Here is a 12,230-nt window from a genome sequence, read left to right on the forward strand (position 1 = left end):
GTCTGTGGTCCACGTGGGGTTATTTCAGGCTTAGTTCTAGTCGGGTATTATGGATGCATATATGGATACATATGTTTGTGTAGGTTTTGGCAGCGGAGTGGCCTCTGTGAGAAGCTGCCAGAAGCTTCCCCTGAGAGCACCAATATCAGCCAATGCCTGACAGAGCCAGTGCCAGCAGGTGCCAAGATGGACCCACCACTGGCCAAGGCTGAGCCTGTGGGTGATGGTGGTAGTGCCTCTGGGATAACAGATTTAAGAAGGGTATTGGAGAGGGGGAAACTGTGTGAGAGGAATTGCAGCTGGAGAGAAGAGTGAGAACATGAGAGAGACAGAACTCTGCAGACATCAGGGTCAGTGAAGGAGGGGAAAAGGTTCCAGGTGCTGGAGCAGAGATTCCTGTGCAGGCCATGGTGAAGACCCTGGTGAGACAAGGCTGTCCCCCTGCAGCCCGTGGAGCTTAACAGTGAAGCAGACATCCACCCGTAGCCTGTGGAGGCCCCTCTGCCAGAGAAGGTAGATGTGCCTGAAGGAAGCTGTGACCCCGTGGGAAGCCTGCACTGGAGCAGGTTTGCTGGCAGGACCTGTGACCCCACAGGGGACCTGTGCTGGAGCTCTCCGTTCCTGAAGGACTGCACCCCATGCATGGGACCCTACACTGGAGCAGTTCATGCAGAACTGCAGTCTGTGGAAAGGATACGTGTTGGAGAAGTTTGTAGAGGAGTGTCTCCAGTGGGAGGGACCCCATACTGAAGCAGAGGAAGAGAATGAGGAGTCCTCCCCCTGAGGAGGAAGGAGCAGCAGAGACAATGTGTGACGAACTGACTGCACCCTCCATTCCCCATCCTGGCTATGCTGCTGAAGGAGGGGAGATAGAGAATCTGGGAGTAAAATTGAACCTGGAAAGAGGAAGGAGTTGGGGGCTGGATGTGTTAATACTTGGTTTTATTTCTCGTTATCCTATTCTGATTTGACTGGTAATAAATTAGATTAATTTTCCCCCCAAGTTGAGTCTGGTTTTGCCCATGACAGTAATTGCTAAGTGATCTCTCCCTGTCCTCATCACGGCACACAAGCCTTTTGTTGTATTCTCCCCCTTGTCCAGCTGAGGAGGGGAGTGGTGGAGTGGCTTTGGTGGGCACCTGGCATCCAGCCAGGGTAAACCCACAATAGAGTAACCATTAGGTGTTCTTTCCTGATATACATCATCCTGTTCCATTTCATCCAAAAGGAATGCAGTTTCTGTGCCCTGAGATTGTTCTCAGATCTACAGTGTGATAGGCAGTAATGAAATTGACTGGGAGTTTTGCTTTACAAATTTGCTCTTGATCCAAATTAGAGAGTCAGTTTAGATACAGCCTTTGAGGCCAGCATGGAAAAGTCAGATTATGCAGGCACCTTCCTTGTGTATTTTGCCAGTCTTCTCACAGAAAAGCAACTTGGATCTCAAAAGACTAGAAATTGTTTTAAAGTAATATGAGTTATGAATATAATATTTAAGTGGAAAAGTAGTACTGTTGAGAATGGAAATAGTGAGAGTTTAAAAAGGCTATCTTGCTTTAAGTTACATCTTACTTTAGTCTCTTTTGTGCTGTTTTGTTTCTGAATGCATTAAACTACTACTGTGTTTTATTTTGAAGGGAGTGGGTATGTGTCAGTACTGAAGCAACCTAACATTTGTGTCATTTATTAATCTTAAAGTGCTTGTGAGGTTTCTGGTGGGATCATTAATAGTTTTATCTCACACTGTGAAACTGTTACTGAAATATGTAACCAATGCATCATGTGCTGTAAAAATAGCTAGGAGACAGAACTGCAGGGCATCTACTGGTCTATCCATCTTCATAAATGGTTACAAAATGCATTAGTATTCCTCTGGATTTGTTAAGTGGTATTTAAGAAATTAACAAATAATGGACTAGAGATAGCTGAATTTATGTCTGGACTCAAGAATAAGACATGATTATGCCATCAAGGAGCCCAGAGGCTATATAATACTTTATATAGTAGCTTTTTTTATTTAAAAAAATTGATTTTAAAGTTATTTTTTGTAATCCTGGCCTTCTCTGAGGAATGAGAGGCTGGTAGTTCAGCTTGGTCAATTGGCTCTTGGGATGCCCTATGGTGCTGCAGCAGTGCTTAGTGCTACATGCTGCATCTTGTTCTTCATTACTGTTTGTTCTCTCTTCCCTCTGGAAAGCTTGTTGTGCAAGATCTTGGGAAACAGAGCTCTGAGAAAAACGTCCCAAAGCTGCTTTACAGTGTTTTACATCAACCAGTTGTAGGCACTGTAAAACTTCTTGCTCTGTTGTTACCTTCAGTGTGTTTCTGTGGGATGGACTTTGGTTTTGATGGTGGAGTTCTACAGTGATAAGAACAGAGGTGTGGAAAACAGACTTTTTTTGGTCATATGTTTAAAACTGAAGCTGAAATTCCAACAAAAATCCAGAATAGAGAAAATAATAATATTTAAGTTTGCTTTTATTTCATAGTGAAATAAGTTTGCACATCATTGTTGGCAAAGAAGATAAGTGGGGAAAATGGTACTTGTGTACTGTCTTCTTGATTTAGTAGTTTTGCTAAAGCCACCAGGAAAACTTGGTTTTTCTTTCAGATGTTTCTAATCCCTATACCAGCCTTTATTTGAGCTTTGAATTAAAAAATGACGAATTCTCTTCCATCTTTTCTCTTTCCTAGGACGAAGCAAGTATTTTAAAAGAGCAGCTTCGAAAAGCTGAAGATCAGATTCAGGCTAGCAAACAAGAAGCTGTTTTAATGTCAAAGGAGCTGAGTGATGCAGTAAATGTGCGGGATAAGACAATGGCAGATCTTCACAGTGCGCGTCTGGAAAATGAAAAATTTAAAAAGCAACTTGCTGAAGCTTTAGCTGAACTTATAAAAATCACAACTTTGAAAAATGAACAGGTAAATTGTCAGTATTTAGTATTGAAGTCTATCTGTATTTATAAAATCCATATTTATAAAATCTGTCAGAGCTGGCTTTACTGAAGATGGGGAATAAAAATAGGTTTCTGGATGATTAGTGCAAATAATTATCAAATTTTCTTTCAGCGTTCAATATGCTACCTTAAATCAAGTGCATGTTATCTGATTTGGAGGTTTAGTAAGAAAGGAGATTTCTGCTATTACTCACATCTAGTTCTACCCACATTATTTTCACAGAATAATGCAGTATTTATCTGTGTTATTTTGAATCCTGTCCCTGTCTTAATTCTGTTAAGTGAGCCACAGTAGCATTAAAAATTCATTAAAATAAGAAAATTTATTGGTAGACACGGGTTGTTTTATAATGTTCTTTCCTCATCGATAGATTCTCTCTGAATTCTTAAAAATCCTTCCAGTATTTGTGATCAAAGTTAATTTGCTTTAAGTACTTACAAGTATAAAAATATTAATGTAATGGAAACTGTCTTGACCTTAGTCTTGGATAATAATATAGTGAGCTAATATATGTTTCATCATTTTGATTTAAGGGAGCTTTATACTGGATCTTCTGTGACTGCAACTGTACTGGATTAATTTGCTACTAGGATTACTGTAATGGTGTAACTGTTAGAAGAAAATATATTGAGCTGAACAGCAGTTAAAATAGTACAGTAAATACAAAATGAATGTTACAACACTCAACTATTATGTTTAAAATATCAAAGAATTGCATGTTTTTTCCCTAAGAGTTTCAGTTGTATACAATGTGTTTTGAAATGCATCATGAAAGAAGTAGCAAATCATGTGAATGATTCAAGTTACCAGAAAGTACCTGACCATGTCCCGTGTCTAGTTGCCAGATGTGGTTTGTGTAGCTTGTGTGTCAGTGTTGTGGCTCAATGGAACCACTCCCAGGTGAAATACAGTGAGTGTGAGGGAATACAGTTGTGGACTGTGCACTTTTTCTGCGTGGCCATACTTGTCTATAGGATAGCTGGAACACCCCCTGGAGGGTGTTCAGACTTTTCCTATATGTTCAGGCTTTAGATACACATTAATCAGCCCATAAAATAAGAATCTCCTTTACCTGCCTCTGGTATTATACTGGTGCCTGTTTACATCCCACAGTGTGTCCTGCTTGGAATGAAGTTCAGCACAGATTCTGCCTCTCTCTGTGCTCTACTGCTTGCTCTATTCCTTTCCTTCCCACAAAGAAAATAGGAGCTTCAGTATTTACATGGAGCATTATGCTTTTTTAATTGAAAAAAGGCTTTTTGGGAAATAGTGGTATTTGAACAAAAGGGAGAACAATTTCTGTTTTTTTTAAAGGAAGCTTCAAATGCTGTGGAGCAGGAACTGCGCAGAGAAGTTGAAGATCTGAAGCTTCGCCTACAAATGGCTGCTGACCATTACAAGGAAAAATTCAAAGAATGTCAAAAACTTCAAAAACAAGTAAACAAGTTTACAGAACAGGCAGTAAGTAGAATGGGATAAATTGCACTTGCTTTTTTTGGTAACATTTCAACAACAATTTAATTTCCTTCTGTGAAAACTAATGCTTTTGAAAAGGATCAAAATGTGTGGTAAGCAGTGACTCTACCATTTTCTTTTACAAACCTAAATTACATCTATGATTCTTTTTAGATAGTTGTCCAAACCAAGCATAGAATTTATAGTAGCTGATGTTATGTAGAAGCCTGATAGACTTTGGATGAACCTATAAGCATTACACTGTTCAAGGAAGAATTTTGAAACTGAAGCTGGGAAAATCCATAATTACTGCCTCTATCCAGTACCACCACAAAAAAGCCCAACAAAAAACCCCAAGCCCAAAAGTGGGGGAAATAGAGAACTTGAAGTAGGATTTAAAAGTGAAGTGGGAAAGAAGTTTCCACAACACAGTATGGAGTTGTATTCCATATGTATTTTGTAATCTTACCACTCTTCCAAGATCTGTTTCATAAATAAATGAATCTTCTTCAATGATGATACAAGTCTTAGGCCACCTAGTAACTGAACCTGTCAGCCAGTTTCAAACAGATTTGAGAGCAGAGTTCTTCAGAATTTTGTAAAAATTAGAGTTGGAGAGGAGCTCGAAGAGGGAAAGGCCTATGTGCAATGGTAAGATGAGCAAATATGAATTCTTAAGAAAACCAGACTTAAGTATTTCTCTTATCCACGGAACATTGCATAAAAAAGTAATCTTCTCATCCAGAAGGTCAGTGGTGAATGAGGTGTCATATCAGAACATCTATGGCTTTTCCTTAAAAATCTTCCACATCTTTGGCAATGTTGTACATCTTACAGCAAACACCAGATTTCATTGCTTTCACTCCAGAAGTCCAGCAGACATTCCTAAAACAGACTGTATTTTTCTGATGGAGTATTAGAATTAAGTTAATTAATTTAAATATAACTGATTCTCTAGAAAATGAGATTTTTCTAATAATTTGCTTAGAAATTACTCTTTCTAGGGAAAAAGACCTTCATCAAGTAAGGTGATAAAAATCATAGTCTGAAGCAATTTCAGTGTTAGTAGAATTAAATGTTTTTGCATATTTATTATTACCTCCTGTTTAAATGAGCAGTTCTGTCTAGTCCAATTTTGGAGCAAATGATAGTGCAAGATACATTACTTTGTGCTTTGGCTTTCATTTAATCAAGTACCAAAACAAAATTTCTTCTCACAAAGAAAACTGCAGGGCATCAACAGAAACTGACAGATGCATCTAACACTGAGACAGCTACTGCCGTCCTTACAGACAAAAAGTTGTCTGCATCTCCAGGTACCAACAATTTAAATTTTGTCTGTCTTTATAAGCCTGAAAGTGTTGTCTATGTGAAGTAGTCACTAATAGTATTTGTAGTATAAAGTAGGTGGACTTGTTCTGTTTAATTAAAGCATTAATTAGAGATGTGAAGATTGATCTAAATATTTTGTCTCTTACCAAGTGGTAACATTCATAAATAAGTTCATGTATCAATTTAGTTGCTATTTACTAGTGTCAGTAGAACTGAACTCTTGAATTTCTGCTTTATGGTTAGCAGAGATGTTTTTGCCAAGCTAATAAACAGTTTATTAAAAAAACCTTACTCAAATTTTCAATTTGAGTATAATAGCACAGTAATTTTGCAGTCAAGTTATGATGACTATCCACTATAACATTCTACTGTAAAATCAAATCTGCTGAAAAGTTCTGATTATGTGATTGGAAGGTCAAGTCAGCTGACTATTTTCATGAGTTATAGGCAGTAGTGGTTTATTAGAAAATGTTTATCATTATTGTGAACTATTAAGTTACTGCAAAAATAATATTCTAAAACTTCAATATGTAATAGGTTAAAACTAAAGAAGAAACCCTTCACTATGAGGCTGGTGAGGCATTGGAACAGGATTCCCAAAGGAGTTATGAATGCCCCATGCCTTGGGGTGCTCAAGGCCAGGTTGGATGGAGCTCTGAGCAACCTGGTCTAGTGGAAAGTGTCCCTGCCCATGGCGGGGGGATTGGAGCTGGAGGGTCTTTAAGGTCCCTTGCAACCCAAACCATTTTGGGATTTTTTTATTCAGTTTAAATTGATAAATGCCCATAAATGCTGAATAGTTTTTTCTGTGTTACTTTATAATTGACAGATTCTTGTTATATGTAAAGACCATAGGGTGTAATTTCTGTCAGTTTCCTCCTGTCTATGGTAAATACAAATGTGTCTTAAAACATACAGTCCCAGCAAGCTCAGCGATAGTGTGCGATGAAGTAGTTTGCTGAGGTACTTCATGTTTTTGTGTGAGAATAGAATATTTAGAATGTTAGCACACGCATTCTGGTGTTTACTTGGTTTTCTTTCTTGGGAGAGTACTACATGTGTGTGTATTTATGTTCGTCTTCAGCATGTGACAGAACTGAGCACAGATGTGCCACTATGGTTGCTGATCTTGCATAGCACATAATGCTGATTGCCTCTGGTTTGGATAACATGGAACGCTCTGTTTTTGATCCACTCTCAAATCTGGGCTGTCATCTCTCTTACACAAACTTTATTTATGGAACAAAAAAAATCAATGTTCTTGTTTTTTCTTCAATGTTCACAGTTAGCCCCATTTCATCTGACATAGTTTCGGAATCCGTGGTAAAGGAGCAAGTGCGTGAAATGAATAAAGAGATTGCTGAGAAAACAGAGAAGTATAAGAAATGCAAGCAAATGTTGGCTGTAAGTAAACAGCTGCTTCGGAAAGCTGAACAAAAAGTAGCTTTAGGTGCTAAGCCTTAAAAACACAAGGCCGACCCAGCTGAGTTGCCTTCATTTTTTGTGTGATACACTCTGATTATGGCAGAAATCTTAACATTAGAAAACACACTTTTGTTCAGTCAGCTCTTGACTATGTATGGTTTTAGAGGGTCCAGATAAGGAAGACCAAGATACAGTAAAACAAATGTGCACATGCTTGAGGTTTTAAATACCTTCTGTTCTTACATTAAGTGTAATTGCTTTTATAAATCAAATACAGCAGGTTACTGTAAGCCAGCTGATGTTTGGTACAAGTGTGGCAGTGTTGATCTGGTGCCCTGTCCAAAGCGTAGTAACTTCCCCTATGTGCCTGTCATGGCTTTTACAGTGCTTTCACACCTGAGTGGGTGCTGCCAACTAGCTTGGGCTCAGTCACACATAAAGGTGTTTATTTGGTTGTCTTGACCAAAGTTGGCACTGGTAGTGCTGTAGCTGCAGTAGTGATGCTCTTTAAATATTAGTACCTGTCAGTCATAACTTGATTTTCATTTAACCAGTTTGGATGAGTGCATGATGATGGAGTATTACATCAGTGGCACTGGTGTAAAGCTGACAACAGTTTAAGAAATTCTTTCTGAGTGTTGTCTTGTCTGTCTTAATTTTGTTTATTTATCACAGTGATATTATTCTAATAGTTTTTCCAGGATGTAATAACTATCCTGTAATTCTGCTCATAACCCTGTCCATGGAGAGCCTGCATTGGCTTCTGCTGGCTATTTATTCCATAGTGATTTTTGAAGAAAGCTTTGCCTTTGACCTTCTGGATGAAAGATACTTAGGTTATAAAAATCACTTGAGGAGAAGTTTTGTATTGAAGTGAGATACTTGAAAGACTAATCATTGTTAGTAGTATTAGGGTACAAATAAGCTGGAAACTGTTAAACTAAAGAGGAATATCAGCTTGTTGAAAACTCAAGGAAAGAAATGCCTCTTGAACATCATTTATGCAGTGTTCTGTGGTCCTGACCTCTTCAAAGTCTTGAGTCAGGCTTGGAGAAGCCATTTGTAAATGATCTCGTTTCAAAAGAATGGTGTTAGCACAGTGACATTGTTGGGGGTGGGAGGGAAGATCTCTTAAGATTGTAAATATTTCATGCTGTGGTATAAACTGCTTTAGGATGAGAAGATGAAATGCAGTGTTTATGCTGATGAACTAGCTAAACTGGAGCTGAAGTGGAAAGAACAAGTGAAAATCAACGAGGGTATAAAATTACAGCTGGCAGCAATGGAGGATCAGTATAAAGTAAGTTACAGATTTTGTTTATGACAGTGACTCGTTACCTGTTCTTAACATGGTTGCTTATTTCTGATGCTTCAAGTAATGAAGAGCTTTAATAGGGAAAGTGCACTAAATATATTTTTGCTGTAAATAGAAATTCTGCACTTGAAGAAACAATACAGTCTCGTAATGCTTCTTTAAAAGTAAGAGAGGTCTGCTAAGATCTACTACCAGCTGGCTATCAGTCTTTTAATACTGTGGATTCAGACAAACCCCTAAATGATGTAATCTTGTATTATGGGAAAAAAGGGCAAGGGATTTCTAATTTCCTGCTGCTTACTGTAATACTAACAGGAAGATTTATTGGTGTGTTTGTCTAAAATCTTCATATTGCATTACTAGTATAGTAATGTCTAATGCATTTTATCTGAAGTCAGTAGAGAGGAGTGATCATTGATTTTAAAATCATGCAAGAATTTAATTTGGAGAACCTCAGGTATAGTCTTGGTAGAGTGACATTCACCAGAAAGTCAAGCATAATGGGCAGCTTTAGCTTACAAGGGGCCTTAATCTTTGAGGTTATGTGATAGTAATGCTTATGTTGAATTAGCTTCTTAGGTCAGTAGGGGTGAGGTAAGAGCAACAGATGTCCAATGAGACTAGCTTTTCTGCTGGTTCTCAGTCTAATGGTGATAATGCAGTTGACTCTGTCAACTCTGTTGCCTCTGTTAACAACCTCTGCCTGTTTTTGCCCATGAAAAATGATTAAAGTGAACTGTGACTGTATTGATTCTACTAGGACCCCCTTTTTATTGGTAATTACAGCAATTTTTCTTTATAAAATCCTGAATTACTCTACAGTTTATTTTAGCACTCCATAGCCATCTTTTCCGACACTTTCTGAAGCTCTAATTTCAATTTTATAAAATGCATGACTCTTTCCAGTTTATTTTACTAATTAGCAGTGATCAGTTGCCATGCATAATTTAATGTGAAAAAAGTTTAACTTCTCAACAGCAGATGTAATAAATAATTGGTTCCACAATTGAGAGGATTTTGCTGGCAATTAGAAAATTACTATCTTTCAGGAGGGTGCAGGTGGTAGAGAAAAAGTGAGTTTTTCTTCCCAGTCAGGAGATTTTGCTCCATTGACCTAAACTAGGAAAAGGAATTTCGGAACTGAAAAAAAATGATAAGCAGTTATGCCAAGCATTGAGTTTAGATATTAGAAAAACAGAGGAAGAGGCAGTCTCTAAAGGAACCAGAATACAAATAAAATAGACCTTTGTAGAGAGAGATTATTTAAATCATCATTTTGAAGCCAGGAGGAATTGTGTAATATGTCAGTTGCACCTCCTCCCAGAGCACCCAATAGAAGAGACACAAGGTAGATGTTTGTGAAACAAATTTAATGTCTTTGAGGCAGGAGTAGCTTTTGGTTCTCTTGAGCTCTGTGGTGGGACAGAAACAATGCCAGGAGATTTCTTCAAAAATAATGAGATGAGGCTTGCAAACCTTCAGCTGTGTCTGGGCAGTGGTGCCCCTCCTGCCATTGGTGGCACTGATACTACTCCTCATTTCTAACATAGAATTTTACCATTCCACAACTGTTTACTGAAAACTGGCAAGAAGAGGCTGCTAGTGCACTGCTGATGTCCAGCAGATGAAACTTCATGAGAATTGTTGGGTTGGAGTTGTAGTAGCACTTCGTGTTGCATGTAACTGTAGTAGACAAAACTGTTTTCGTCTGAAAGATTAAGTTAATCAGGGAACTTTGTTTTCACAGTGTAACATGCAGGGAAATAGTTTCCATTCACTAATACAAGAATCTTCATCTTCTTTTCATATAGATTCAGCTGGCAGAAAAAGAGAGACGAATAAAGGACCTGGCATCACAGTTGGAACTCTTGACCAGTGAGAAGGTATTGTCAAAAATTTTGGAATATTAATGCTAATGTAGAAGTACCTCTGAGGTATTATATGGCAATTGATCAAAGCTAGGTTTTACTGAAAAGTGAAATAATAAAGTGTCTTTATTACATTCAGATAATACTGCATGATACTGTGCAAAGTTAGGATTTCTCTTTGAAACTTTATTTGATAACTTTACAATTCCAGTATAGATACAATTCCAGAAGAGATACTTAGTAAAAACAGGTATTTTAATACTGAGAAACTGAAACAAAACTAAACTTTCAGATGTAGCTAGTTAATTTTTTTGGTGAAATTCTCAATTGTCAAATAGTTGGTATTTAATTTATCTTCTTTTTAAACCAAGGATATAATTTTTAATAGATCTCTCATATTTTTCTAGTTCAAAAGAAATCAAATTAAAATTTGAGTTTTGGTGAGGCTAGTTTAGGTGGAGGGAATAATTTTAAACACCACACATAAGAACAACTACTGTAATAATAATAATGATGAAGCTTATAAAATTTTTTAACTTTGTCTACCAAATTTATAGATACTTACATTACAAAGAAAAATCAAAGTGCCTTGCTAGACTGGAATCACAATTTAAAAGTTTAAGCATGGGACAGTAAACAGCTTTTCAATTTATACTCATTATCAGTGCTCGTCTATAAATGTCACCAAGCATAGCTTGCTGAAAATGTTCATTTGCTGTCTCTTCAAAACTATAAAATCACTTTTTTTTTCGATTTTATTTACATACTTAGATAGCCTTTGATATTTTTCTAGGTTTTTTTTTTTAATCAGTCTCTACCCTAGCTGTCCAACTTCTGGCTAAGGCTATTTTGCAGTACCTCTTTACCCTCAGGTTTATTTACATTCTGTTTTAATTGTATGTAATATGAAAATTGAAGTAGTAATGCTACTGCCTCTTGTTTTGAACTGCTTCTGTATTCCAGAAGAAATCAGTTTTAAAAAGGAAAATCTTAAATTTCATTGCTAATTAATTGTTCCTGCTTTGTATTGAGTAAAGATGAATTACTTAGATTTTACACACTCAGTAAAACATGCAATCCTAGCTTTTTAATCCTACCTGATTTAATCACATGTTCCTTTCAGTTTATAAATCTAAAGTAACACTGGCATAGCTTTATATTGTATCTAGAGGAGGGATGTCATCCACTATATGAGGTCTTTTTGCATTTGAGTAGTGTTTTGTTTTCAGGGTAGTTATTGATTTTTGCATTTTTGCATTTTTCTCTTCAAGAGATTAATCTGAAGTTCACCTGTTTGCAAGAAAAAAAATACTGAATTGTTCCTTTTAGTAGCAGACTTTTTATTTCCTATGGAGTTGAACTGGTAATTGAAGCTTTGGTTTTACGTTTCAATTTAAAGTCTTTTGGGGAAAAGATAACTTCAGTCTTTGAGGGTTTAATTAACATCCGCAAATATTAAACATGAACCCAGAGAACCCCAGAAGAAAATACTAATCAGAAAGAACATTATTGGAAAGCATGTCTCCCTTAACAGTCCCTATTTTTTAATTATTGTTTTCATATTTACATCTCAGAATTTTTTTCTTGGTTCTGAATTTAAATGGTATATGTCTTGTGATAGTCTTGGCATACTGCTCTCTATCCCTTAACCCACTTTGTTGAGTGGAATTATGAGAAAGATTTTTATTGGGATAAGTTACAGCTGATGCATTGACCACACTTAAGTCACTTTAATTAGTGTCTTTTAACATATATACTGGCTTAGAGTTTTAATGGTTTCTAAGTTATAAAACCCCTTTATAGTTTGTAATTACTATCATAAGTATGGTTGATATGTAAGAATCTAGAATTCTAAGTATATTAATTTTTTGAAGAGT

At 36.9% G+C, this 12,230-nt stretch overlaps 1 protein-coding gene across 5 annotated transcripts in view; it reads left to right on the forward strand.

Moving 5' to 3' along the window:
- Nucleotides 1-12,230, forward strand: part of TAX1BP1 (Tax1 binding protein 1) — a 56,115-nt gene that overhangs the window by 35,443 nt on the left and 8,442 nt on the right. For 4 of the 5 annotated variants that reach the window (XM_069007183.1, XM_069007185.1, XM_069007187.1 and 1 more), the window contains 6 exons: nucleotides 2,695-2,922; nucleotides 4,273-4,419; nucleotides 5,636-5,729; nucleotides 7,031-7,149; nucleotides 8,345-8,470; nucleotides 10,297-10,368. In XM_069007183.1, coding sequence (XP_068863284.1) covers nucleotides 2,695-2,922; nucleotides 4,273-4,419; nucleotides 5,636-5,729; nucleotides 7,031-7,149; nucleotides 8,345-8,470; nucleotides 10,297-10,368 — 786 coding nt within the window. The remainder of the gene's footprint in view (nucleotides 1-2,694; nucleotides 2,923-4,272; nucleotides 4,420-5,635; nucleotides 5,730-7,030; nucleotides 7,150-8,344; nucleotides 8,471-10,296; nucleotides 10,369-12,230) is intronic. The other variant, XM_069007186.1, reaches the window with a different exon arrangement.

This window comes from Aphelocoma coerulescens, chromosome 2, assembly GCF_041296385.1.
Source record: "Aphelocoma coerulescens isolate FSJ_1873_10779 chromosome 2, UR_Acoe_1.0, whole genome shotgun sequence".
Lineage (NCBI taxonomy): Eukaryota > Metazoa > Chordata > Aves > Passeriformes > Corvidae > Aphelocoma > Aphelocoma coerulescens.